This window comes from Parasteatoda tepidariorum, chromosome 2 (assembly GCF_982258835.1).
Source record: "Parasteatoda tepidariorum strain Cologne lab strain chromosome 2, Ptep-v5.0, whole genome shotgun sequence".
In the NCBI taxonomy this organism is placed as follows: Eukaryota; Metazoa; Arthropoda; class Arachnida; order Araneae; family Theridiidae; genus Parasteatoda; species Parasteatoda tepidariorum.
Window position 1 is genome coordinate 31,384,185 of NC_141756.1, and position 27,947 is coordinate 31,412,131.

A 27,947-nucleotide genomic window follows, 5' to 3' on the forward strand; every position below is an offset into this window, starting at 1 on the left:
CAAATACTTTAACAATTTTTGAGATGCATTCGAGATTGGCGAGTTTTTCCCTCTCAAGTACATTTAACTAATCAGGCTCTTATTCGCATCTTCAACATTTCAGATGTAGTTTAGAGATGGTGGATATAATCCTTACATGATGCATAGAGTATAGTTTGAAGAATAAGTAGCTTATGAGAAGAAAGTGTTCATCCAAACCGTAACAGCCTGTCGTGGACGAAACTAGGAGACAGCTTCAAGACAATGTTGAAAACTTGGGAAATTATTTCAGAGCTGCATGCAATTCGGGTTCACAACGTTCAAATACGCCATCTGGGGAGATGACCGGTTCCATGTCTTGACCCCCCATCCTCAATTGTATAGGAAAGCACTATGATATTTTCCCCATTCTTAATACTTTTCGAACTTACTACTCAGAAATATTTCTTTTAAATTTCCATGAAGTTTTCTTTATATCCATGTTAAATGTAGTTTTCAGTTCCAGTTTCCTAACTTAAGTTTTATATCTATTTTAAAATCAAGGCAGAAACTAACGCACTTCCTTCTCCTATGACTTTCCACACTCCATGACTTCTCTATGCCACTACTTCTGACTTCCATTTCGATCGCCGATGCTGTTGTAGTTCATTTACGTCGTACTAGAGCTGCACAATGGGCTATTGGCGACGGTCTGGGAAAAATCCCCGAGGATGATCCGAAGACATGCCTTCACAATTTTTATCCTCTACAGAGGGGATGGCACCCTCGCTTCGGTAGCCCGACGACCTGCAAGCGAAGTCGAGCACTTTACGGTAGAACAGTTTAACGAGGACCAATACCACACACCCTCGGTTTCTACGCAGACTGATTCAAGTGGTCACCCACCCGCACTCTGACCGCAGCCAGTGATGCTTGACTTCGGTGATCTGCTGGGAACCGTGTCTTGACGATCAGTCCACTGCGGGACCGATCGCCGATGCAATATATCCGATCTGATAATCTCTCTATCTCTCTTAGTGCACGCAAATGCTTAGAAGCTACGCAAAGTGAATTACTCACGCATGCGTAAATCACATTTTTTTGCGATCGCATATGCGATTCACATATTCGAAACTCTTAGTCTTGCAGTGAGAATAAGCTTTTAAGCTCAGGAACTCGTTTAGCTTATTATTTGAATCACACTCATTTTCAATCATCAATCCATCAATCGCAAAGATTTTTTACCAAATTTGTTATTTTTACAATAAAAATTTAAAGACACTGTAAGTATCAAATAGTGTCTTTGCAGTAATCTTTTTCTTTGCAGTAATCTTTTAAATATATATATTTTTTTATTGTTCCTTTTCCTTTAACTTATATATTTGTCAGATTTTTTGTCCACTCCAAAGAGCATAAATTAGTTGTTATAATATGTTTTGTGTTTGCAGTTGTTTCTCCGGAAATCTATCATCATTCCTTTTGTGTCCCAAATTTGTTTGTGACTGAATATTACTCTCATTTTCCAACTATGTATAATTTTTTTCCTTTTAATCTAGGTTCTACATTTTCAAAGTGTTGAAATACCAATATCTTTGGGTTAATTTATGTTTTTTGATACATGTGTGCTTATGAAGAAATGAATCTCTAACAGAAATTAAAACGAGATATTTTATTTGCAAGTTTAATTACTTTCTGTAATTAACTTTCCTGTTGTTTCTAAGAGGATCAAAATTGTGATGGCATGTCTTCCGATCATCCTCAGGGATGTTCCAATAACCCATTGTGCAGCTCTAATGCGACGTAAACAGACAGGATTGAATTACAACAATCCCGCTGTTTCTATAGAAATAATTTTTTTTAATGTTTCTATAAATCCGTTTTCTATTTATATTTTTAAAGTCTTGTAAATGTTTTGCCACCTATTCTTAGCATTAGTTAGAAGACTTGTAGCGTCATAAAAGTGATATATTTTGGTTTAAAAATTTATACTGTTGTGGATATAGTCAAATGTAGATGCACTACATTGTGCTTGATTAGCCAAATAGCTTAGTTTAGTGCTCTATTATTTAATATTATATAATTTATGAGTCAAATGTTGTCAATTTTTTTATTTTGCATTGGCCTTCTTTATTTGCTTTTTTACCAATCACGGGTCATTATAAAAAATGTTGATGCTACTATAGTTGCCATCTATTTTACAATGTTAAAATAAGTGTAGATCTTAGAATAGGAGGTATAACTCCTTATTTGTAATTGTCATCCAGAAGTTTCATAATTTTTTTCACAAGCTTTTATTTACTGATCATTAAGATGTTTGCTTTTCATAAAATATCTTTATTTGTAAATTTATTTTAAATTCTAATTAATCATGCTTTCTTGTAGACCTTCAGTGTAAAACATCATATACTTTTATGCTTGCAAATTAGTTGACAATCCCTGGCTAGTTAATTCCAAGTTGAGCCATGGTGTCCAATTCAAAATTAAAAGTAAAATAAACGAATTTAAGTAAAAGAAACGAAGTATAAAATGGTGTATCAAATATAATTAGATGTAAAAAATCCCTTCAAATGTGATGTAAAATGTATGTTTAAATAAAAAACTGATAAAAACCAAGATTTACAAAGTAAAACAAAGAGAAAACACGCTGCATAATAAGCTAAATTTAAAATTCAATTAAAATTAGAAATCGCTTTAAAATGAAGTTCTCTTCTCAATCACTGCAAAAAGGAAACATTGATGTATAAACTTAAATTGCAGTCACTTATCAATGTTACCTGAGATGTGCAGTGCCCCCCCCCCCTGAACCAAAAAAAAGGACCTCTCTGAATCTAATGATCAGATCCTCGTTCTTTTACTCCATCTTAATAACACAAGAGGTTGACTTCAAATATGCTAATTAATAAGTTCAAACGATATTTTAATCTTCAAAATTTAGACAAAAAAACATACTTTTTCTGAAAAAAAACATACCCTTTTTTTCGATGGATTCGGATTTCCGACTTCCAAAATATGGGCTGTAGCCGCAATCTGGGAATTATGGTACAAATAGTTTGGTCAGAGGAGTGCTTCAACGTTTAGTACCTTAATGTTAATTTCACTTTTTGTGTATTTCGCTATATCTCTAAACTTTTTAAGCAAATTGAAAAATTTTTATGCACAATTAGAAAATTCTTTATTCAAAAGTAATTCTATGCAAAAAAGGAAAGAAACTAAAGTAAATATTTATTACTTTATATAAGAATGATCTAAAAAATTTTGAATTGTAAAGTATAAAATTTTATAGAATGTAATTTTATGTAGCAAAATACAAAATTTGAGCAATATCGGTCGAATAGTAACTGAGAAATAGAATTTCAAAAAGTCCGATGTTTAAAATTCGATTTCTCAGGAACGACCAATTTTGCTATTTAATATAACATTCTTTAAAATGATGCAAAAAATTGTGTACCTTACAATTCAAATTTTTTTTCCGATCATTCTTAAATGAAATAATGATAAATATTTATTAAGAGTTATTTTTTTGCATGAAATTACATTTGAATCAACCAATTTTACAATTGCATGTAAAATTTAATTTTTTTTAATTCGCTTAAAATCTTGAGATATAGCAAAAAAAGTAAAACTAACATTAAGGCGTTTAAGCTTTGAACTGCTCTCCTGACCAAACTATGGGGACCATATTCTACCTCCTATATTTTGGAAGTCAGAAATCCGAATCCATCGAAAAATTTAGGCAAAGTACATTTTTGTGTCTGATTTTGTAACTTAAAATACCGTCTTCACTAGTAATTAGCATATTTGACATTACCCCCTCGAACCATTAAGTTGAGTCATAGAACTTAAAGATCAGATCAAAAGTTATTGAGGGTGGTCCATTTCTTGCCTCACTGTGCATTTGCAATTTAAGTGCAACAATTTTATTTAAATATAATAGATCTAAATGCTATTTAAGAAACTGCAAGACAATAATTTATTGATACTAATAATTATTATCATTAGAATATTATAAAATTATTTTTAATGAAATATATAAGAAATGAATAGAATGTATGAGATGTACATAATTTTGAGATTTTGTAAGGAAAATCTAAATTTTTAATGTCACTATGGACCGCCTAAAAGGGAAATATTTTTAGATTTGTGTTATAGTGATTATTCTTGAAGCTCATCTGATGCATCCTACTGAATATATGAATGATTAATATGTGTTATCTCAATACCAGTATATTTATGGGTGTAAATGATTGGAAAATTATTAATTCTTGGAAGTAGGAGCTGCTAGAATCATAAGGTAAAAAATTTTTTCAAAATTTTATGAATTGTTATACATTCATTTCAGGTGGGATTGATGGAGTTTGCAGAATATCGCCAACCGTGGGAAACGGGTCCCCATTGGGAGCTGAAAAGGGAGTTTCTGGAGTTCTACAAGGATAACTTTACTGAAGAAAGGCTACTGTGCTTAGCTCAAGCATATTCAAATATTGAATTGCTACACTGCAGGTATGTGTATCAGTCCTTACATGAATCTGACAGTCGTAGGCAGTTTTCAGGCTCTTAATAAAGTTTCCATATACTTTCTTATTTCTTAAATTAATTTCTTTAGAGATATTTAAAAAAAAAAAAAAAATCACCTTAAGTAAATTATTTTACAAGTTCAGGACTTTTGGAAAGATAATGCCTATTTTTTCCAACCTACTCTTTTTATCCCACCAGGCTGTATAAATTGTATGATTCAATTATTAATAGTTTAATAGCATTACCTGTCATGATCTAAAAGTAGGTGTTTTACTTGTTATTTAAAGTTATCCAGCCTCAGTGATGTTTCAGATCCATGAATTGTCTTAATTAATTGTTAAACCTTTATTGTTTTTCTTAATTAGCTTGTAACTCATTATTTTATTGCTAACCTTTTAAATTATTGTCATCCAGTCCAAGTGATGCTTCAAATCCATGAACTTGTCTTAATTAATTTTAACTCTTTATTTTATTGCTAATCCTTATTTTTCTTAATTACTTATTAACCCATTATTTAATTGTTAATCTTTTAAATGTATGTCATCCAATCAAAATGATGTTTCAGATGCATGAACTGATTTAATTGATTGTTATCCCTTTATTTTAAGTTATCCAGCCCAAGTGATGCTTCAGATTCATGAATTGTCTAAACCCTTGCAGGGATGTAAGAGATTTAGAGGGAATGGAAATGATCAATCAAATCATCAGAATACTGAGAAGCAACAAAGTAAATTATATTTAATCGTTTGACAGATTAATTCATTAAGAATTTTTTATTTTTTCTATTTCATATAATAGCTAGGCTATTTATGTAACATTTATATTATATGGTTCTATTGTTTTAAATTCGATAAGCCAAGGTAAAATATTTTTTAGTTTTTTTTAATTAAAAAAAAATAAATAAAAAAGTTTAATTTAATTTGAAAATAATTCAGTTGAATTAATTAGCAAAAAATTTATTTTTTAAACAAAAATATTTATTTAAAGTTAATTACTGATCATATTTTACATAATGCTCATAAAAAACGAATAAAGAAGAATCATTCTATAATTGACAACAGAAGGCGTGAAAAGCACATTACCTGGAAACTAGTCTAGCTTATTCCTGGCTTTTATGCCTTGTTTGTTAAATAATGTTTTGTAATTAAATAGTTTTATTGCTACCTATAACAAACAGTATTAAATTTTTTTAAGGGCCATACTGCAGTCAATGCTATTTAATTTATTGTCTGATCAATATTTTATCCAGATGTTTTCATGTTCAGCATAAGTGCGTAGCAGTTATGCTGAACATGAAAACATCTGGAACATGAAAAATAAGCACAGTGCTTAAATGTGCTTATTTTTGTTTTTTTAAAAACCCTTAAAAGTGATTTTTTTCATTAGGTGTCTTTTAAAAGTGCTTAATTTTTTTTCTCCAAAATAAGATATTTTTTCTTTATTGTGTCTACTTTCACCATGAATTGTGCAAAAGGTGTAATTTCCCATTGTTCTATTTAACGTTTTCACAATTCGTTCACTACAATCCATTTCGGTGTACTGTCGGTCCATAGTATATGAAAGTGCCAATCATTTTACATGTCATTCTATCATTTTACATAATCAGGAAAAATAGTTCTTAGTTAGAAACTATTTATTTTTCCATGATCATATAAAGTCTTAGAAAATAATTTTGCATTATATTAATAATATATATATATAAAGAACTTTCAACAATAAAAATAATTTTTTTTTTATGTGTGCTCATATCCTAATTATGCTATTTTCTTTAAAATTTTTAAAAATATTTTTTGAGTACTTGAAAAGTGCTTAAAAGGAGCTTATTTATTTATTTATTGAGAAATTTGACTATGCATCCTGTTCAAGATATTGACTTGATGTGTATTGTTTTTAAGGTACTGAACTACCAACTTTTTATGATTTTGGAAATTTTTTTTATAGTTGTAGCTAAGTTTACATTTCAATAAATGATTCTTTTTTGTAAATGCGATTTAAAGTTATTTTACACACTGCTAAAATTATTCTAAAGTTCATATGAAACGCTACTTTCCATCTCTCTTGTGGTAAGACTTTTTAAATATTGGCAAAATTACCAAAAATTGTGAAAACTTCAGTTTGTTATTTTTTACCATTCTATGAAATAATTAGCAAAAAGAGTAGTAATTAGTAGCCTTGTACTTAATTTCCTCAAAAAGGTTTGGAATTTGATGAATTTAATAATGATCGATTTAATTTAATCAGTTTTAATTTACTACCTTTTTTAAAAAATTAAAATATGAGTTTTAGAAATTTTTTAATGTATTTTTGTGTAGTCACGATGCAAGTGATTTCAAAATGTTTGAAAAAGTTTTGTGATATAGTAAAAAAACAGCTGGAAATAAAAAGCAGACAAAATATTTCACTCGCATTGCAGTTTGTTAATTAATTTAAAATGACATTGGTTTAATGAGGACATTGGAAATAAATTGTTCTTTTCTCCCCTCAAATGATGAATGGCTAAGTTGTCAGTGTTCATTTCGTATACACATCAGGTATCAAAAGCATTATTTTTTTTTCAAAATTCATTTTGTTAACTCTATCCTTTAATTCATTTCCTATCATTAAAATGTATCCCATATCTATACCTTTTTAATTTATTATATAATATAGGAAATTATTAATGTATTTGTTTGTATAGTATTCTTATATTACATTTTAAATGTATTTTTCTTTTTTATTAAGTTCTGTTTTAGATATTTTTGTCTTAGATAATTTTTAAATTTCAACAATTATATTGAAATAAAAATAATGAAATTGTGGAATAAAATTGCAATATCTAGCATGGTGTCTAACTCAAACCATTCAGGAAGTTAATATTTATCACTTAATTAAATATTTTTTCTTTTCTTTCTTCATATACCTTTGTAATTAGATAGAGCATTTATTTAAATTTTCATATTTAACAGCCAGAAGATAAAAGAGAAGATCATGTTTCTAATTGTTGTGGATCAATAAAAAAACTTTTTTGTATTGCTGCATACATGTGTCTCATCATCTAATAAATTACTTTTTTTCACAAAACTATTCTCTTGATTGATTGAATTTCATTATTCACCCTCTCTGCTTTTTGATATTCGATTTCACAGCTATGCCTGTAGTTAAGTGAAAACTAACATCCTCACTGTAATTAGAAAGATGTTTACTATCTTTTCTTAACTAAAGTCTTGGTCACAGAAATCCTGCAGCAGATGCTGTAGATTTCTATGGAAGTTGCAGATTTGTTTTTATTCTATTTTTTTAAAGAACGGTTAAATACTTTCTGAAGTGTCCTGAAATATTTAAAATCTATAACTCTAAAATTATCTGTAGATATTTAAACTTAATAATTTCATTTTCAAAAATTCCATTTAATTTTCTATAATAATCTGATGAAATTTTTCAAATGCTTTTACGTTCCTAATAGTTTATTATTTGATTACTTGATGACCATGTGCAGCAATGCATTTAAATATGATGAACATAAAAAACATATCTTAATAAAAATCCTTAAAGAGTTTTTCCTCAATATTTCAAAATAGATAAACTCTGCATTTATATTTTAATTAATAGTAAATGTGTCGTAGACGTGCATAACTAACTATAAATACTGTATTTTAGTTTGAAAAATTTGATAACCTACCTAAATGATCTAAATTAGAGCAAATATACAATGCACTAAAAATAAAGGAAAGATGTGTTTTGAAAAGTTTTTTGGTAAATTAACATTTAAGCTTAAGAATATCAATGTTGAACTTATTCTACTTTTGGTGTTTATGCAGATATTAAGTTATTTTGGAGAAGAAAAAAAAACTAAAAATTGTGATGTGGTCAAAAGAAATTAAACAAAACCAGTATAAATTAATAAAACAAAAACAGGCTCGATTTTATCAAGATTCTTGTAGGAATATTCCATCCTTCTGTCAAATCAGTTTAGTAATTTTCTAATTGTTCTGTTCAAGTTTTTTTTACTAAATGTACATTTTATTTTGATATGGATAATTATTTCATTTGCATTATTTATTTTTTTGTTTTATTGTGCAGGAAACTCAATTGTTTCATAGTGGTTACTTAAATTATTAATAAGGGAAATATAAAGAACTGAACGAGTCAAAGATGGTATGTCAATTAAATAAAAGGCAATATTAAAAGGATTTTTTTAATTAAAAATAATTTTCTAGATGTTTTTTAAATTAATAATAGCATGGTATTTTTTTTACAAAAAATTGTTTTAACACTAGTATGAGCCTCAATCTTTTTTTACAAAAAAACAAACTTAGAAAATATTAGGTATCCATATTTAAAAATTGAGAAGAAAGTTTACGCTCTTTTAATTTTTAGTAAAAATAGATTGAGCAGGATTTGAAACCAAGCAACTTTCAGTCTGCAGGCTTATATCAAAAGGCCAAGTTTAAAAAACATACATTAAATACGTTAATTACGAGTAAAAGTTTGAGGATGTGTGTGTAGTTTCTGGAAATGTCCCTATCTTCAAAAAAAAAAAAAAAAAGGATGGAACACAAATATTAAAATCAAATTAGTCACAAAAATATGTATGTTTCTGCATTATGTTCCTATGAGAACAATTCTCTTTTAAAATTTTAAAGTAAGTTTTCATATTTTGATATCGTTGAGATATTTTAAAAGGTTGTTACCATATCATTCATAATGTAATATTTGGTTTAGTTTATCATAATATGGGCAATTAAGGTGTATACAAACAGTTATGCACTTGCTTTCTTCTTGAATCACAGAAATGTTACCTGCATTGAATTATAGGCAATTCTTTCATGTTACCAAGATATAACAACTCCTATCGCTTGAGAAATAATGTACTATATTGTATCACCGTTGTTTAAAACGTTATGTAAATATTGCTAACTAATGAATCCTGTAGTAATTTTGCTTAAACATTGCTACATTTTAAAACAAATTTAAAAATTGCCAAACTAATTGATTAAAATGCAACATTTTGTTTTAAGAACCTAAGACAGTAAAAGTATAAAGACAGTGCACACAAAAAAGCAAATGGATCGCCCTTAATACCATTTGATCTAATGATCGGATCTTAACGTTCTAGGACTCAATCTTATTGATTCAATGGGGTGATCTGAAATATGCTAATTAATATTTAAAAACGTACTTTCTCTGAATAAACATACCTTTTTTTTGACGGATTTAGATTTCTAACCCCCTAAAATATAAGAGGTAGCCACGATCTGGGAAAGATGGTCCTAATAGTTTGATCACGAGAGAGGTCCAAAGTTTGGACTTCTTAGTGTTAATTTTTTGCTATGTCTAGGGAACTGTTTTTAAGGGAATCAAAAAATTCTTTGCACACAATTATAAAATTGGTTTCCTTCAAAAAATAAATTTTTATTATTTATTTAGTAGTAATAATCGACAAAAATGTTGAATTATAAGGTATACAATTTTTTGCATCATTTTAAAGTACATGATTTTGATTATACACAATTGATTATATACAAAATTTGACCAAAATTGGTTGAATAGTTTCTGAGAAATAGAATTTTAAATATACAACTTTTTTAAAATTCGATTTCTCCGGAACTATTTGACGACACTTGCTCAAATTTTGTATCATAAAATTAAAAGCTTTAAATATGATGCGAACAATTTTATAGCTTGCAATTTAAGAGTTTTTTTTATTGTTATTATTAAAAAAAATAATAAAATTTTACAAACATCTGTTTGTGAAAATTTTTCAATGCGCTTAAAAAGTTCTCGAGGTATGGCGAAATTCGCTAAAAATCAAATTAACATTAAAGGGTCCAAATTTTAAACCCCTGTCCTGACCAAACTATTGGGTCCATATTTTAAGATTGTGGCTGCCCCCTATATTTTGGCAGTAAGAAATACTTCCTACAATGCTTCGTCTTATAACTCACAAATTGACTAACCAAAGGGACATTTCGCATTAGTAGAGAATTAAATTTTCAAACAAGAAAAGCATGATTCATGAATTTATTGTAGCCTTTTAAAAAACGTTTTTTTATTAAGATTGGTGACATTTCTTTTTCAATCTTTAGTTGATACTATCAATAACCTAGGATATAAATCTTGGTTGTGTTACTTTTTCTTTATTAAAAATGATTTTAAGATATTCAATGTCTTCTTCAAAGGCAATTGTAAGAATTGAATATCTGAATCTTTGTTTCTGAATTAGAAAGAAAATTTAAAGAAACTATGAAGAAAAAATGAACAGAAAAATGGGATTAAATTTTTATCATATATTTCAGTGAACCGCTTAGTTCAGATGTTCTTGGAAAAACTTTGCGTTTATGAAAAAGCAATCTCAATGTCATGAGTAGAAATATAAAAAAAATATTGAAAACTGTTATTGGTTGTTATACTTAATTGCGTATCTCAATGCATTGCATGAAATTTCCTTTCTCATTTTAATAAAATCCTATTCTTGAAAATACAATTATTTCACTCTCAGAGAGCTTTTATTTTCAAATATTTTTGAGATTTAAATGTTTTTATTGAAATTGCGTGAAGTGAAAATGCTAGCGTGCATGCCAACTTCCACAACCGATTCTATGAAAACAATAAATTATACACTGAGAACATAAAGCTATTCATTTAAGGGAAAATTTTGAAACTATATATAATATCTCAATGAAAAACTGGGTAAATTGCAACTTCCTACCTTAATAACAATATGCATGTAATATTTCTTCATTTAGCAATTAAAGAGCTTGCAAAAAGTCATTGTTGCTTTGCTTTTTTTTAATTTTTTTTTTAAAGTAAGCAGCCAGTGTTTAGAATGAATTATGCAAAAACCTAATTTTTTAAATTTTCATTGGTAATAGCTTTGAAACTGTTTTCAATTATTTATTAGTTAAATACTTGGAGGGCAAGTTTTTTCCTCAATGGAAAAAACTGCCCTGAAAAAAATAAGTTTCATCCAATCTGAGCAAAAGAAAATATTTTTCGAAAAGAAATATAAATATTAAAAAAATTTTTTAAACAGTTATATTTGCTACTTAGTTTAAATATTAGTATTAATTTTCAAGCTATTCAATGCTTGATTAGTAAATGTGTAAAAACTAAAAAGGCAACAATTGAAAATAAAATTAAATGAGTTTCTTAAGAGTTTTAAGCATTAGTCTATTAATCAATATTTGAAGTAAATGAAACTGGTAAAACTGAATTTCCTAATCATTAAAAAACAAACAAACTGTTATTACATTATAATCAAAATTTACTAATAAATTAACCAATCACGAATCAAAGATACTATGAATGACTTATTGAGTTTAGAAGTAATATATTTTCTAAATCAATATAAATCCTGTCTATGGGGACAATATTAAGATCATTTCAAGAACTGTTCTGTACTGAAAAACGCTTTTCTTTAAAGTTTCCTGCTATTGGCATGGGTATTGACTAATCATAAACGACATAATGACTAAACACAAGCCTGTACTAAGTAATGAACTCCATGAATTTAATCTGAAAATTGGTTCTTACAAATTTCCGCTTTACTTCATCTTGGTAAAGCTTTTTATGAACTAAAACGACTTTTTTCCCTTTGTTAATTTCGCCATCTGTGGTTGGAAACAAAATATTTTAAGCACTGAGCCATAATTTATTTACTTATTAGGCATGCTTGGACGTAGATAGATCAGACTGTATAATTTTGTGAAAAGTGTGTGACCTCAAAAAAACTAAACTCAGTGGCGTGACAGCCCATAGAGGGCCAAGGCCTACTGTGCCCATCTCAGTTTTCTTGACCTTGGACTCTGGGGTGCAGGAGCAGATGTTCCGGTCAGCCGAACGCGGAACCCCCAGTGTTTAGTTCCCAAGCATGCTTGGTACTCATTTATCGACCCACTGAAGGGATGAAAGGCTGAGTCAACCTTGCCTGGCCCGAGGATCAAACCAGGGACCTGTGGCACGACAGCGCGAAGCGCTACGGAAAGTGTGTGATCACTCGTGTGTTATATTACTGTGCTTGTTCTTGTGAACAAATAGGCATTCTATACTCATACTAGTGTGACCACTAGTGAGTCATGCTGCAATTTCTTTGTGGACATGTGTGACCACTAGTGTGTACCACTGGACATGATTTGAGCGATTTATCTGCATGATGATTTTTATTTCATTTTCTTACTGCACATTTGTGATCTCTAGTGGACCCAATCTTATTTTTTTAAATTGAATTGTGTGACCTCCAGTGGATCACATAATATTTTATTAAGTCTGTGACCACTGGTTGATCATATCACATTTTCCTACTTAACATGTGTGACAACTGATCAGATACATACTTTGTAGCATAGCTTTTTCAATATATATGTTGTGTGCCGATTGTTCCAATGTTCTGTATTCTTAGGCTGTTCATTTATGATGAGCTAATAATCAATCTGACAAAACAGAAGTACTAGATGCATTTCTTCTGGTCATATTATTATTGGAGATTTTTGTTAATTTTTTGGTTTTTGTGACTAAAATCATTTACAGAGCGTTAAGTCACATTTGCTTGCTACTTGTGAAGCTATGCCGTTATAATATTGATAACGCATTAACATTTTATTTACATGCTTATATTAGTATAGAGTGTATATTATGTAATATCTTCTATGGAGAACTTATCACAAGAGACTGTCATTACCTGCTATCAATTTTTTTAAAAAAAGAAAGAAAAATATCTCTGGACAAAGTAAAATCAGAATTTGTTCACTTGTGAGTCCCATGGTTTTTTATGAGACTGTATCACTAGATACTATTGTAATCCATTAGTGGTTTATAATTGAAACGTCAATCAAGAATATTACCAATAAGGATGAAGGTATGTAAACTTATGTGTAATAGATGTACAGACAGATGTATAAATCTTTATTCATACAAAAATAAGAAATTATGTGATATTATTTGAAATTGGTTATAATATATATTCCGAACCCGCGCTAAGCGATAAAATCGTAAATCTGGTAAATAAAACTGTGTTTCGGTGAAAGTATTGGCGAATGATTTTTTCACTAGAAAAAGCGAGTGAATTTTTCCCCTCAAAATTACAGCAAAAGGAATTTTTTTAACCCGCGCTAAGCGATAAAATCGTAAATCTGGTAAATAAAACTGTGTTTCGGTGAAAGTATTGGCGAATGATTTTTTCACTAGAAAAAGCGAGTGAATTTTTCCCCTCAAAATTACAGCAAAAGGAATTTTTTTAAACAAATCAGTATTTTTTATTCAATTGCAGTAATTTTTGGTTGATGCGCCCTGTAACCAATTAGAATTGGGTCCAAATAATATTAGCTTGAAACATACTACCGTAAAATAATTTTCTATGGAAAAAAATTGCTAATTGTTTAAAATTGGAAAAATGTTTTAAAAAATATACTGGCCTGAGACTTTTGTTCGTTACTGTAAATTCTCTCAGTTTAAATGACTTTTTTTTCTTCACTTTTCTGTCTTTCATATTTGAATTATTTGTTTTATTTTCATGAAATGCAATTTTATTTAAACTTTTATTTTACACTTCATTATTCCACAGTATTGTTATATTTTCTGTTTTACAAAGTTCATGATAATCTTGATTTTCATGATAAAAATATTTTGTCCTGATATTCTTCATTTTTGTATTCAGAACATTCTATTTCTTATGAATGCATATGCTGATTTTAAAATAAATCTATTTTAAGAATTTGAATTTTTCTCCTACATTTTAATTTTAACTAATAATGCTATTAAAAATTGCTAAATTAAATTTGATTGTTCAATTTTAGGGACTGTCCACTAATTATATACATGGTACAGAGATTTTAAATTTCAATATATTTTTTCAATTTTTCAGATTAGTTTTTTGTTTACAAATAAATCAAAATATTTCATTTTAGACTTCAATTTTTCACTATCAACTTTATAAGATAATTCTTAGTTTCTATATCTCTAGAGTTTGAACAAAAGTTGAGATTCTTATAATATTGTTTTGTATTATTTATGCAATATTAATCACTTACTAATGATTCTTTAGTAACCTTCCTTTTATTTTGTAGGGAAAAGAAAAAGTAATGAACCTGCTTCTTCTCAAAAGTTTAAGTTTATAAAATTTTGTACTGGAAGCGACAATTCGGAAAAGCAAGAAACAAATCAATCAAATCATGACCCACTTTTAGCTAGTTTCAGTAGCATAGATTATGAATCAATAACTAACTCAGAAAATTTTAACATTTTTAAAAAATTATCTGAAGAAGTTAAAAAAATTCTGGAATACTCAAAGGAAAATCCATATGATATAATTTTATCAGCTGCACTTCATTCAAATGTTGAAAGTTTAATTGATTTAAAATTTACAAATGAAACAACGGAAGATGCTAACGTCCCATCAAACATGTATTATTGTGAATTTTTTATTGGTATGACCAAAATTGCTATCGGACATGGGGAGAACAGGTATGTTGCTAAAACTAAAGCTTCTGAGAATGCTTTATATATATTAACACACCTGAAAGAATCATCTAAAAAAAGTGACAATAACGTAGAAGCTGAAAAAGTTAATGAACAAGGTACAACACTTGCTCAAAAAACTTCTCTCTGCCAATCTCAAAAAAGTAGCTCTTCTGAGTCGAATTCAAGTGCCTCTTCTCTTGGTAAATCAGGAAGGAAAGCATTAAAGAAATTTGCTTTAGAAATAAAGAAAGAAAGTCTAAAGCCTTATACAGCCGCGACTATAATTCATAATTGTGCTGTAAAATTGAAAATGTCTGATGATGTTACTTTTAATATTGTGCAAGATCCCAATTTTTCTAAACATGCCACTCTATTCCTTTGTGATTTGTTCATCAAAGGTACACTGATTGGCCAAGGTGAAGCATCAAAAATGAAAAAAGCCAAACAAGAGGCTGCCGAAAATGGGGTTAAATACCTTCTAAATTTGGCTGATAGCAATGACAATGCCTCAAATGATTCTAAAAAAAGTGAAGAAATGTTAAAAGAATCAGAAACTAATTGCCAAGAATTAAAAAAATTATCTACTTTACAAAGAGAAATGCCAAAAGACAAAAAAGTGAGCACTCTTGGTAATTTTAAAAGTCATGATGAAGTTGCTTGTGCTCATAGTGACACTATTAAAAAGCCATTTTTATTAAATAAAGAATTATTAAATAATTCCTTAAAAAAGCAGGTAATGCTTTTTGACAGGACTGAAGAACTTGGTTTGTCTGAGATTTTTCCTACTGCAGCTCTTGCATTTTCAGCTCAAATGAGTCGAAGAATTTACTCTTACAATTATGTTAGTAATGGTGATGGAACCTTCAGGTAAATCTATTTTGCTTCAGGTGCCATTTATTTGCGACAAAAATCACTTGAATTGTTGCTTCAATAGTCGCTTGACTTTTGAAGAATTAAATAGTTGCTTCAATTGTCACCTGACTTTTGAAAAATTATTTAAATGCCTCAATTGTCACTTGACTTATGCAGAACCATCTAGTTGCTTCAATTGTCACTTGACTTATGAAGAATTATCTAGTTGTTCCAATTGTCACTTGACTTTTGAAGAATTATCTAGTTGCTTCAATTGTCACTTGACTTTTGAAGAATTATCTTGTTGCTTTATTGTCACTAGACTTCTGAAGAATTATCTAGTTACTGTTTGACTTTTTGAGGTCTACGAGTAGTGGGGATCACTATTAATAGTAATGGTACATTAATAAAAAATAAAAAAAAATCAGCTCCACAAATCTTATCTTAAATATTATTTATTTTCATTACGTCTTTCGACTTATGAAGAATCATCTAGTTTTGATTTCTCTAATAGCTAGAAGACTTTTGAAACTTAAGTCACTATACTAATGGCGATGACACCTTCCCAAAAATTTTGCTGCAAAATTAGTACACTAGAGCATGGGTGCCTGCAGGAGGGGGGGGGGGGGACAGAGCGCTGTTCATTCCTTTAGAAATACACATGTTGAATCAACTTTTATTAATAAACTGAGCAGAAGAGTTGCATTTTTCATTTAACACTCTTAAGTAACTAAAATGATTTTTTACTAATTAGAAGATTAAAAAAAAAAAACTAATAGAAAAAATTGCAGGTTTTACTGTTCTTTTGGCCTTTATGTCATGTTTATTTAAAAGATATAAAAACTTATTTTATTAAAATTTTATATCTAGTTTAATTGCTGCTATAACTTTACATTTTGGTTTTAAAGCTTTAAAAAAAATAATTTAAATAGTTTCTAAACATTTATTTTGCACACTTGTAAAAATATTGTTCAGTAATACCCCCCCCCCCCAAAAAAAAGCACTTGATTTTTTTATTATTTTAAGGAATATTTCCAAGATTGCTCTTAGAAAATTTCTACGTGTCCTTGCACTAGAATCTCAATAATTTGAGTCTCGATAGTCTAAGTTTCCCATAACTGTGATTTAAAAATTAGTTGTTTGTTTTCTTCCAAAGAATATCTAAAACATGCACACAGCATGTGAAAGAATTATAATATTTTCCTTCCGAAGCCATCTTATGGACATGTAAACTGAATTTTGATTTTATCTGTGAAGTAGTTTTTCCACTTACATACTATCACAGTATAATTGTGATTTAAAAATTAGCTGTTTGTTTTCTTCCAAAGAATATCTAAAACATGCACACAGCATGTGAAAGAATTATAACATTTTCCTTCCAAAGCCATCTTATGGACATGTAAACTGAATTTTGATTTTATCTGTGAAGTAGTTTTTCCACTTACATACTATCACAGTATAATTTAGCCCATAGATCTGAGTGCTACAATACAAGCAAAAAGTATTATTGCTGATTGCTATAATCTGCACTATAAAAGAGGAGGAAACCACTGTAAAATCTTTGAAAAAATTATTTAGTAGAGCATGTAGGTAGAGCCATCAAGCCTTTTTTATTTAACCTTTTAACACTTAGCCAGAATAAGTTGTTCATGTTTAAATACCAAGTGAAGTATATAACAAGTGAATATTTCCTTCGATTATCCACCTCTGAAGACAAAGTACAAATACTGTACTTTGTCTTCGGATTCAAATATAAATATCTGTATCCATTATTGATGTTGCTATTGCCAATGCCAGCAAGCTCGCTTGGGAAACCAAGTAAGTTTAAAGGCAAAGGGTGCGTTTCGTGGTCAAAAATCCGAATCCGTAGAAAGAAAAGATAACTTTATTCAGAGAAAGTAAGTTTTTTGTATCTAATTTCATAACTTAAAGTATCGTCTGCACTAATTTATAAGCATATTTGAGGTCATTCCCTTGTAGACCGTGAAGATCCGATCATTGGATCAAAAAGTTTGTTATTTAGGGTGGTCCGTTTTTTTGGGGGAAGGGTGGGTACACTCTACATAAGTTACATCTTTTTCCTTTGAACAATTTCTTTGAATCGAAGTTTTCTTCCTGCTAACAAAAAGTTTTCTTGTGTTAATTTTTTAAATGTGATAGTGGAAAACTGCCATTTAACTTCTGACCGCTTGCATTTCAATCGTACATTCTGTGATAAATATTGCTCGTGTCGATGCGTTATATCACTCATTAAAGTTTTTCCGGTTTTTCCAGACTCGTCCTGTATATGCATAGAATATATATATTTTTTTCCTAAATAAAATGCTCAACGAGTGATTTTTTGAGTGTTTTGAATAATGAAAAAAATTAATTCACCAATTTCTTTTAGTTAATAATCTGCAGGGTGCTCCATACATACGTATTCCCTTAATATGTATTTTCAGAAATTTCGTCAAAAAAAGAAAAAAAAATTGTACTTATTAGGGTTTGTAAAATAATATTTAATGGAGGAAACACTAGTAACGCTAAAGGAATCTAACAAATCTCCAAGCTGGAAAGTACGCCTAATAAATGAGAAGACAGCTTTGATGGCAGAATGAAACATAGATGAGTTGTTATAAGATTATTAGAAACACCCTCAGGATTCAGCCTCCGATTAAGCCTATTTTGCTGTTTGTTATGTTTGCCTTTGCTATACCTCAGTGCACACACCTTTTTGATTTCATTTTCCATAAGATTTTGAAAAATACATATTATGGGTGGTCTTTCAAGATCATTCTGTACGTATTTTAAAAAATATATGTGTCAATTTACATTAGTATTTACACTTATAGTTTCTTTAAGAACTATTTTTCCATGTTTTGAAAATTGTGGTGCAAAAATAAAAATAGTTCAGCTCATAACAATTACATAAGCAGTTTATCTAATGTAATTACAGAAGTTGCACATTTCAATTTTTTTTCTAGCCATTTCTGTGCAATTCATTTGCTTTTGACTGTTTAATTTATTGCTTTATTAATCCAAACCTTAACTCAGTACACTTGATTTTTTCTAGAAATTTTTAAAACAGCATACTTAAATACTATATTTAATTCAAATAATGTATTATTACATCTGTGATCTCACAAGTGAAATACTATTTAAAAATTGACTTGTTTTGTTTCACTTCTTTAAACAGTCATTATATGTCTTTTCCATTAAATATAGTACCAATTTTTCTGGTATCAATTACAAACTGATGTAAATGCTACTGACTATCAGATACAAAAATCTCATTCTTTTTATCTCAAACACATTTTAATATTAATTTAATTTCCATTAATAGAAGAGAAATTATTGTAAAGTAAACCTTTCATTATATTTAGTAGATCTAATTGCAATGAATTATATTATTTTTATTTGCTTAAAAGGCAGATTTAAGAATAATTTTGTGCTTAATTAACATATTTACGAATAATTTTGTAAATGAAATGGGAATTGATTCAAGTAAAATACAAATCTATAAATATTTTTTTAATACAAATTAATCTAACTAAATTTAAAAAAAAATTTTTTTCTGAATTTTATGTATAAAGCAAAGCATACATAGTTTATTTTTTTTTTTAATAAAATATTTAGAAAGAAATTCTCATAAAAATAATTATTTTGAAATTAATTAATGTTTAAATAGTGCTGCCATATATAAATTAAATTTATTATAAATTAAACAATTTTTTAGGATTTACTAAACTGAATATTATGGATATAAATTGATACAAAATGCATGTTCAATGGATGCAAAATTTAGTTACATGATGTATTAATTTTTAGCAGTAGGTACTTATTAGCACCATAAAATTTTAACTATAATTTTTTCTTTTGAAGCATATTTATTGCATACGTATCAGAATTTTGTGAATTATGGTTGCTAAATAATTGCGATGAAGGATGTCATTGTTTTATTCTATTATGTTTCCTTATCATTTTAAAGTTATTTTGGTGTAAGGTTCTTATGGTGCAAATTTTTTATCAACTTTCTAATGTGTTTGTGTTCTTTTTTTCCAGAGCTGATGTTTTATTTGATAAGGAAATTTTTGGGACTGCTGTGGGTCCAAGCAGACAAGCTGCAAAAGTGGAAGCTGCAAAAATTGCATTTGAAAAGTTACAAAAACAAGTCTATACCGTGAAAGTAATATATTTTCATTGTATTACTGTTCACATATATATTGCTTTATATTCAAAATTCAAAAAAAAAAAAAAAAAAAAAAAAAGAAACTATGATTTTTTTTATGAAAAAAAAACCCTTTTTATTTGATTAAAATCAGATTTTTAAAAATTTTTTACATTTACCAGTTGTGCTAATAATTGTATTAATAATAAATATTATTTGCTAAAATAGTTAATATGGCTAACTTGTTTAAAATTATAATTTAATTACTAATTAATCTCTGTATAAATAAAATGCTTTTTTTTTAAAGCTAAATATCCAAAAAAATTAAAGATGGGAGGCAATTTGTTTGTTAGATATTCAATGAACAGTAAATTTGATCAATATACATTAAAGAAAAAAAAATATTTTAAGCTTCTCCAGGCAAAACAAGTCTTTCTTTATTGCTGATAAACACTAACTACATATTTAATAAGTTTTAAAACTTGTATTTATTGTATTAGAAATACAATAAACTTGAAAACTTGTATTAAAAATAAATGGTAGAAGGGAATAATTGAACTTTGTTAATTACCTGCAAAGGGGGCTTTAATTATACAGACTTCTGGGCACATTATGCCCTTCTGTTCCATCAAACAGCTTATTAAGAGGACCTTTAAGACCTGTGCTTTTATATGTGATTACTTTCATCGCACATCTTCAAAAATGTGATGTTGTTATCAAGAGTTTTCTTGCCCCTATAATATATATTTTTTGTTGGCATTAATCGAAATATATTATTTTAGGTAAAACGAGGCCCAGAAGAAGGATATCACGTCAATCGGGAAGATATGCTCAAGTTAAAGAGTGATGCCCCTGAAGTTGTATCTGATGATAATATTGGTTGTAGAATGCTGAAAATGATGGGTTGGTCTGGTGGTGGAATTGGTAAAATGAAAGGAATTGCGGAACCCATTCGGTAAATATGACACATTCTAAATAACACGTCATTCAAAAATACCTAAATCTGGTAACCAAAAAAAAAATGTTTTTTTGGTAAATTATTCATTTATATAGTTTGCATTAAGAATGATAGTCATTCCTAGAGAATGATAGTCACCCTTTAGCATTTTGATACCTTCATAAAGGTCTAATACTTGCAACCAAATACTTTTTTTCTGTTAATTATTCATCAACAACTTTTAAGAGTGAAGTATTTTTTCTTCAGCAGTACACATACAAGCTGCGATGGCTCCGGGAACAGAGTGTTCGTCTTTCAACGAGGTGAGCCGGGTTCGATGAATTCCTGGTCGATATGAATTCCACATCCGGCTTGCACCGATCACAGTGCTGACATGAAATATCCTCAGTGGTAGACGGATCACGGGTTAGAGTCCCCATGCCGCTAGGCTAACTGTGGAAGGTTCTGGTCTTCCTCTCCATGTAACTCAAATGCGGGTTTGCTCCAACAAAAAGTCCTCCACGAAGGCAAAATTTCTCTCAATACTTGATCCAGGAGTTCCCTTGTCTTCTGAATTGGGTTCAAAATTATAAGGCTACGAAGTTGAACATTAGAAGTCGTAAACCCAAAAATTGGATCGGCTGTTCAACAATGGTTATGAAATAAAATAAAATAAAAACTACTCTTTCTTTTGATTCTTATTCTGCATGAACAGTAAAAGTATTCAGCTACAAACACTACTCTGAGTCATCAACATGCTGTTGTTTTTGCACCACTATGAGTAATGATCAACGCAAAATATTGTATGCACTGCCTTTAGCGAGCTTTAAGTTGACAGATATGTTTTGCAACTTTTCTATGCAGCTGTCCAAGAAAATTGTGTTCAATACAATTCCATCATTTGAATGTTCTTCTAGTTCAGCATTATTTGTTTTGTTACAGCACTATTTAAACTTAAATCTCCAAACAATAATTGCTTTTTTTTATAGCAAATGTCTGATTACAAATTTCAAGGCATTGCTAAGCTTGAACTTTTATATTGCTCTTCAAAAAACGCTGCTTTATGAAATTGTCTTATTATTTTTTTTCATTCTTGAAAAAATCTTCAACTAAAATATCAATATCTAGATAAGTAATATTTTAAATGTCATTAAACTTTGACATTTATCCATTAAAAATCATTATCTGACAAACTTTGAAATATTTTTAGTAGCTCCTCTATAGATCTTCAAGACTTTTTGATTGATAAGTTAAAATGTCAGATGGTGTACAGAGTTAAAAATTGAATAAATGAACACTATGATTGAACACCTTTGATCTAATGATTGGATCTTCATATACTAAGATTTAATCCTAATGTTTTGCAAACATTAACATATTAATTCATTTGTGCAGCCGATGTTTTATGTAAGCAAAAAAAGAAAGAAACGTATCTGATTAAATATATTTTTTTGCGACGGAATAGGATTTCTGACTCTCTAAATATTGAGGTTAGCTGCAATCTGGTAAACAGAGCCCTCCTCGATTGGTCAAAAGCTTAAACCCCTCAATGTTAATTTTACTTTTTGCATGTTTCTCCATATCTCGAAATCATTTTAAGTCAATTGAAAAGTTATTGTGCCCACGATTATGAAATTTGTTTATAAAAAGAGATGAGTTCTTTTCAAAAAAAATTTTTAATAATAATTTTTTACTATTTTATTAATATATTACTATTTTATTAATATATATAGAATAAAAAACTTTAAATTGTGAGGTATACAAATTTTTGCACCATTTTGAAAATTTTAGTTTTATATGACAAAATATAAAATTTGAAGGAAATCAATCAAATTAATTCCCAAGAAATCCAATTTTAAATATGTCACTTATTTAAAATTTAATAAATCAGAAACTATGGAACTTTTTTCGTTCAAATTTTGTATTTTGCCGTATGAAATTACATTCTTGAGAATGAGGTAAAAATTTGTGTACTTTACAATTCAAAATTTTTTCTACTATTACTTTTTAAAAAGATAATAACAATTATTAAACATTTTTTTTAGTGGAATCATCTTTATATAAATTTAATTTCATTATTGGGGGCAAAAAATTTTCATATCGCTCATTAAGTTTTTTCTGTTGAAATACACAAAAAGTAAATTATTATTTTGGGGTCCAAATTTTTTATTGCTCTCCTGTGACGAATATGGTCCTACTGGGAACATATTTTGAGGATAGAACCCACCAAAAAAAAAGCATGTTTATTCAACGAAGGTACGTTTTTTTTTTTGTCCCATTTCATAATTTAAATTATCGCCTGCACAAATTAACATGTTTGAAGGATCTCTTCAAAACCATTAAGATTGAGTGCTAGTCCATAAGAATCTGATTACTAAATCAAAAATATTCAGCTTTTTTCCTGACTCTGTACATTTTGCCTGTCTGAAATCTTAAACTGTATAAAGTAGTTTTTTAAAAAGAATATAAAAGTGAATCATTGGTCCATTGCTGGAGAAATTACACAACATACTATCCTAAGTCATATTTTTATCTTACTTATCAGGTCTAAACTTGTTTTTGCCTGAAAATGTTTTCAAAAGTATGATAAGAGATATAAAAAAGAAAATTTGTTTTCATGTGCTAAAATATAAAGCTAAGTATGGATGCTCTACTCGTGGATAATTGAGCACATTCTAGACCTTTTGCAATTGCCAATTCATTTATTGTATTTGCTATTTAAGAAGTAACATCATTTGTGAGTTGAAAATATTTTAATATTCATTCATTAGTAAGATAGCAAAACATGTGCTACATGTTTGCAATTTATTAAAATAAAATTTCAGAGAGTAAAAATCAAATTATTGTTAGCGTAAGCGCTTTTTTTAACCTGATTTGTAAAATGATTTTTGATTTGTAAAATGATAGTAAGCCACTGAATCACCTGTGCTTCAAAATAATGATATATTTTAATTTCACTGTGTTTGATAGTATGTCAAAAGTTAAACTCTTTGATGACAAACCTGATCTTATCTTTACTTGAAATAAAATTTAAAATATATGTGAAAATATGCATTGTATTAATATTTGCATTTGACTGATTTTATTAAGGGGTTTAGTTCAGCATAAGTAATATCTTACCTTTATGTTTTTTATATATGTATAGGTTAAAATGAGAGAAACAAGTTTTTCTGCCACAAAAAAATGAAGATTAAAAGATAGTTTTCTACCTGTAGAACTTTCATCAGATATTGTGTCTCCTAATCTTTACATAGAGCAGTGGTTTCCAACTCTTAGGTCAAGACCCACAAGAGGGCCACTACCAGCTTGGGGCTAAAACTATCCAGTTCAATATAAATATTTATTCTCTTGTAGAAGACAAATATTGTCAATAATCTGATAATTTTTTTTTTTAAAACTTTGATCACTTGTTATAGAGTTACAGTTCTGATAGCTAAGCATTTTTATTAGTAGTTTGTGGGCGTCAAGGTTTCTTTTCCTTTTATACAAAACATATATTGATGACAGTCATTGATTGTTTATTAATGATCATATAAAATAATTTTTCTGTCTAAGGAGAGTTTATGAACTGGTAAGAGGACTATTTTTTTTAAATGATGTATAGAGAGCTATAGTAGATAGCTTTGTGACCAGAGACTTATGATCTATAAATTGATCCCTGCTGTAAATTGAAAGCAATTAAGAAAGGCAGAGTTGCAATGTCTTAAAATTTGTGTAATTTTTAAAAATATTTGCAGATTCTATTTCTTTGTTTTTTTTATTTATTATTATTATTTCATTTCAGCGCAGGCACTCAAAATTTTGGAACAGGGCTAGGGTATGCTGATCTCAGTGGCAATATGGACATGAGAAATTTAAAATCTGAAATAGAATCTTTGTTACAAGAGTATAGCAAGTCTGGTGAAGTTTATCCTCTTATATTCTCTATGGATTTCACAAAGAATGAAAGAAAAGAGATTCATAGGTAATTTAACTACTGATATTGATTTATGAAGAATTTCTGTATCATATTACAAGTATATATTTTTGTATGTTCTTTCACCAAGCATTATCATTCTTCCATAAATGTTATTCTCTACTCCAAGTCAGTTAAATTAATTGCTTGCATTATTCAAACGATGAAAGTAATGTAATATTTCATTGTACTGCACAAAATTTCATGTCGTTAAATGGTTGACTTTATTTAAATTTTGTCATTAACAATTACATAGCTTTAATTCTGTAAAATTTTCACCTTACATATCAAGAAAAGTTTCTATCATTATTTTTAAAAAAAATTAATAAATTATTCTAGAAATTTATATTTTGCATGATGTTGTTTTCGAATGAACAAGTTTTAGTAATTGGATTATTCAGATTTACATTTTTGAGTAGTATTTTTTTATTCTTATACATCGAATGTACAGTGTGTTGTTTCGAACAACTTCTTCTTATCTTGATTTTTTATTTGAAAATGTCTACTGTTTCCAATTTTTTCTTTTATGTTGTAGAGAATTAAAATGTATGTATGCCACTCAAAACAAAATTTTAATTAACAGTTTTTTTTTTTGTCCTTGATTTTCCCTTCTTACAAATAATCTAATTTGTATTGCATAAGAGAAATGTCCTGATTTTTATTTTGAACTACTACAAGGCCTGCAAATAACACAGAAACAAAGGGTGGCAGTTAAAGAATAAAAATTTTAAAACGATTTTTAACATGTTTTTTTTGGAATTGGTAGTATGTATATATGTTTATGTAATATAGTGTGGCATGTGACAAAAAGGTAAAGGTGCTATTCAGTGTGACACTTTATTACAAAGGGGTGGAGGGTTTTAATATTAAAAAAAAAGTGTGTCACATATGGATAGCCCGTAAACTTAAGATTTAACCCTTAAATTATTAGGTTTAGTACATCTTAGTTTTTGAAAATTGCATCACTGAGTCAAACTTTCTTTGGATGTTCCGTATTTAGTATAAAGAATTGCTAGCCATCTAGTTTTTTTCTGTTTAATAACACTAGATACGATTTTTGTGTGAAAAACAAGCAGGTTAACTCCAGGGTTGCATTTCGTCTGTAAGAACAGGACCAAACTGGTTGAAATGGAAGGAACGAAAAAAAAAAATAATAATATAAATACATCATAAGAATAGCTTAAATTTAAAAAAATTTTTCTTCTCTCTAACGGCAGGTTCTGAACTTTCATTTTTCATCTCGGAAGATGCCGGAAGTGTTGCTCATTTAACATTACCCAGTGGGCACCAGTGAACCCACGCCACAGTAACACAAATACCCGTTCATAGGGTGGGCCACATTCACACACCACAGAAGACAACACATAGAGAGAAACATCCATGCCCAGAGCGGGATTCGAACCCGCAGCCATTGGATTCACAGTCAGGCACGCTAACTGCTCGTCCACCTGGCCGGCAAAAATTTAAACAAATAAAACTTAATGTATCAGAAAATTAAAATTTTTCATACTTATTTATTTTTTAAAAAAAACAACTTATTATTCAGAATTTTAAAAATCTACAAATCATATTAAAAATTTGGCTTGAGTATTCATACCTAGGTATTAGATTAAAAAATTAGTACGCTTTTTGTAATTGAGAATTCAACCTGTTTTTAATAATGTATGTGTTTTGTTAATTTATCATTATTAATAAAGCATGCATGTTATTTTAATCGTTTTTTTAAAATATAATTATAAAATGTTAGTTTTTTATTATTATATAATTTTGAAAAATAGTTGTTGTCGCTGAGGTTGAAAAATAGTAAAGAAAGAAATTTATTTCTTTCCACTTCTTCTTTTCTACTGTTTTAAAAACTTGCCATCTCTTATTCACTTCTTTTTTCTAAATAGTGTTTAATATTGATGAACTAAAACATTATTGGGTCTTCATTTTTTCTCTTTTTTACAATATAGATAACATTATAGATATTTTTAGTACTTTTTTCAGCAGAATCCAAATCTTTAACAAGTAAGGGTTTCAATTTAAAATATTCTTTAGCCCACTGCCATGGGTTGAGGATAAATGCATCTTTTAAAAATATTACATGCTTGTGCTTTCCAATTTTTATCTGATGTGCATTTCTTATGACTGTTTCCATCTTTTTTGGACACCCTGTATATATTGTTTGAAAGAATTGCTATAACAAATTTGTCAAGAAATTGGTGTAACTTGCAAAGCTTAGAGATTAATTCCATTTTTTAAAATTTAAATAGATGGGTAAACTATTTTTTAATCTTAAATTTAAAAAAAACAAACAAGCTTATGCACAGCAACAAGTAGAATATTCATGCTATTAGTAAAGGTTACAATAGACCCACTCGTGATTGTTATCCTAAAATTAGAAATGACCTCAAAGATGCATCTCAGTCTGGCCGCCCAGTTGAGTTTTTATAGAGGGATTGAACCAATTTTTACTAAAAAATTCGCTACAAATGACAAGATAAAATAGAACGCTCTCACACTTGAAAATGCGGTGAGAGCCCAGTTGTTAAGATATTTCAATGTTTCTCCACTTTTATCTACAGTTATATAATTTTTTATCACACATAAGATTTTTCGTTATCTCTTACCTAAGTATGAATGTAGGAAAAAATTCTTTGAAAAATAAATGTCTATTAAACATTAGTAGTTCATGCTATTTGAAGACATTTAGAATGTACAAAAGCATATCTCAGATGTAGCAAAATACTCTAATTTTAAATTACCAATTGTCATCCTAAAATCATATTTTAACATATTATTGTTGATATTGATGTCTTAAATTTTTATTTCATAGGATTGCCCAGAAGTACAATCTTTTTAATAACAGTCAAGGAAAAGGTGATTCCAGACAACTCTTTATTAAACGCAAGACCACTGTAGCAGAGTTTTTGGACTTAATTATAAAGTCTGGAGGGAGCACCAAGAAATATGAACTTGTAGATTTGTCTAAATGATTTTCAACAAAAATGTCTGTATTTTTAAAGTCAATGAACATTGTTATTATTTGTTATTTTTATATTTGAGTCACTAATCAAAACTATATTCAACTAAATTGATATCCTTTTTTATTAACATTTAAAAACAAACTGTTCATTAGTAAGCAATATAACTTAGAAAAGCTA

General features: G+C 28.6%; 1 protein-coding gene across 3 annotated transcripts; it reads left to right on the forward strand.

Moving 5' to 3' along the window:
- The first annotated feature begins 1,120 nt into the window (after positions 1–1,120).
- On the forward strand, positions 1,121–27,835 carry LOC107436265 (uncharacterized). 3 transcript variants are annotated; one of them, XM_071177376.2, is made up of 8 exons: positions 1,121–1,241; positions 4,298–4,458; positions 5,082–5,200; positions 14,514–15,774; positions 19,804–19,927; positions 20,692–20,864; positions 24,631–24,810; positions 27,620–27,835. In XM_071177376.2, exons 2-8 carry the CDS (start codon positions 4,307–4,309, stop codon positions 27,777–27,779), a joined length of 2,169 nt encoding a protein of 722 aa, XP_071033477.2. In that variant the 5' UTR covers positions 1,121–1,241; positions 4,298–4,306; the 3' UTR covers positions 27,780–27,835. The 3 variants fall into 3 exon arrangements, with proteins under 3 accessions (XP_071033477.2, XP_042899831.2, XP_071033478.2); XM_043043897.3 differs by having other exon boundaries at positions 1,158–1,284; XM_071177377.2 differs by having other exon boundaries at positions 1,181–1,277; positions 4,297–4,458.
- Positions 27,836–27,947: the final 112 nt, after the last annotated feature.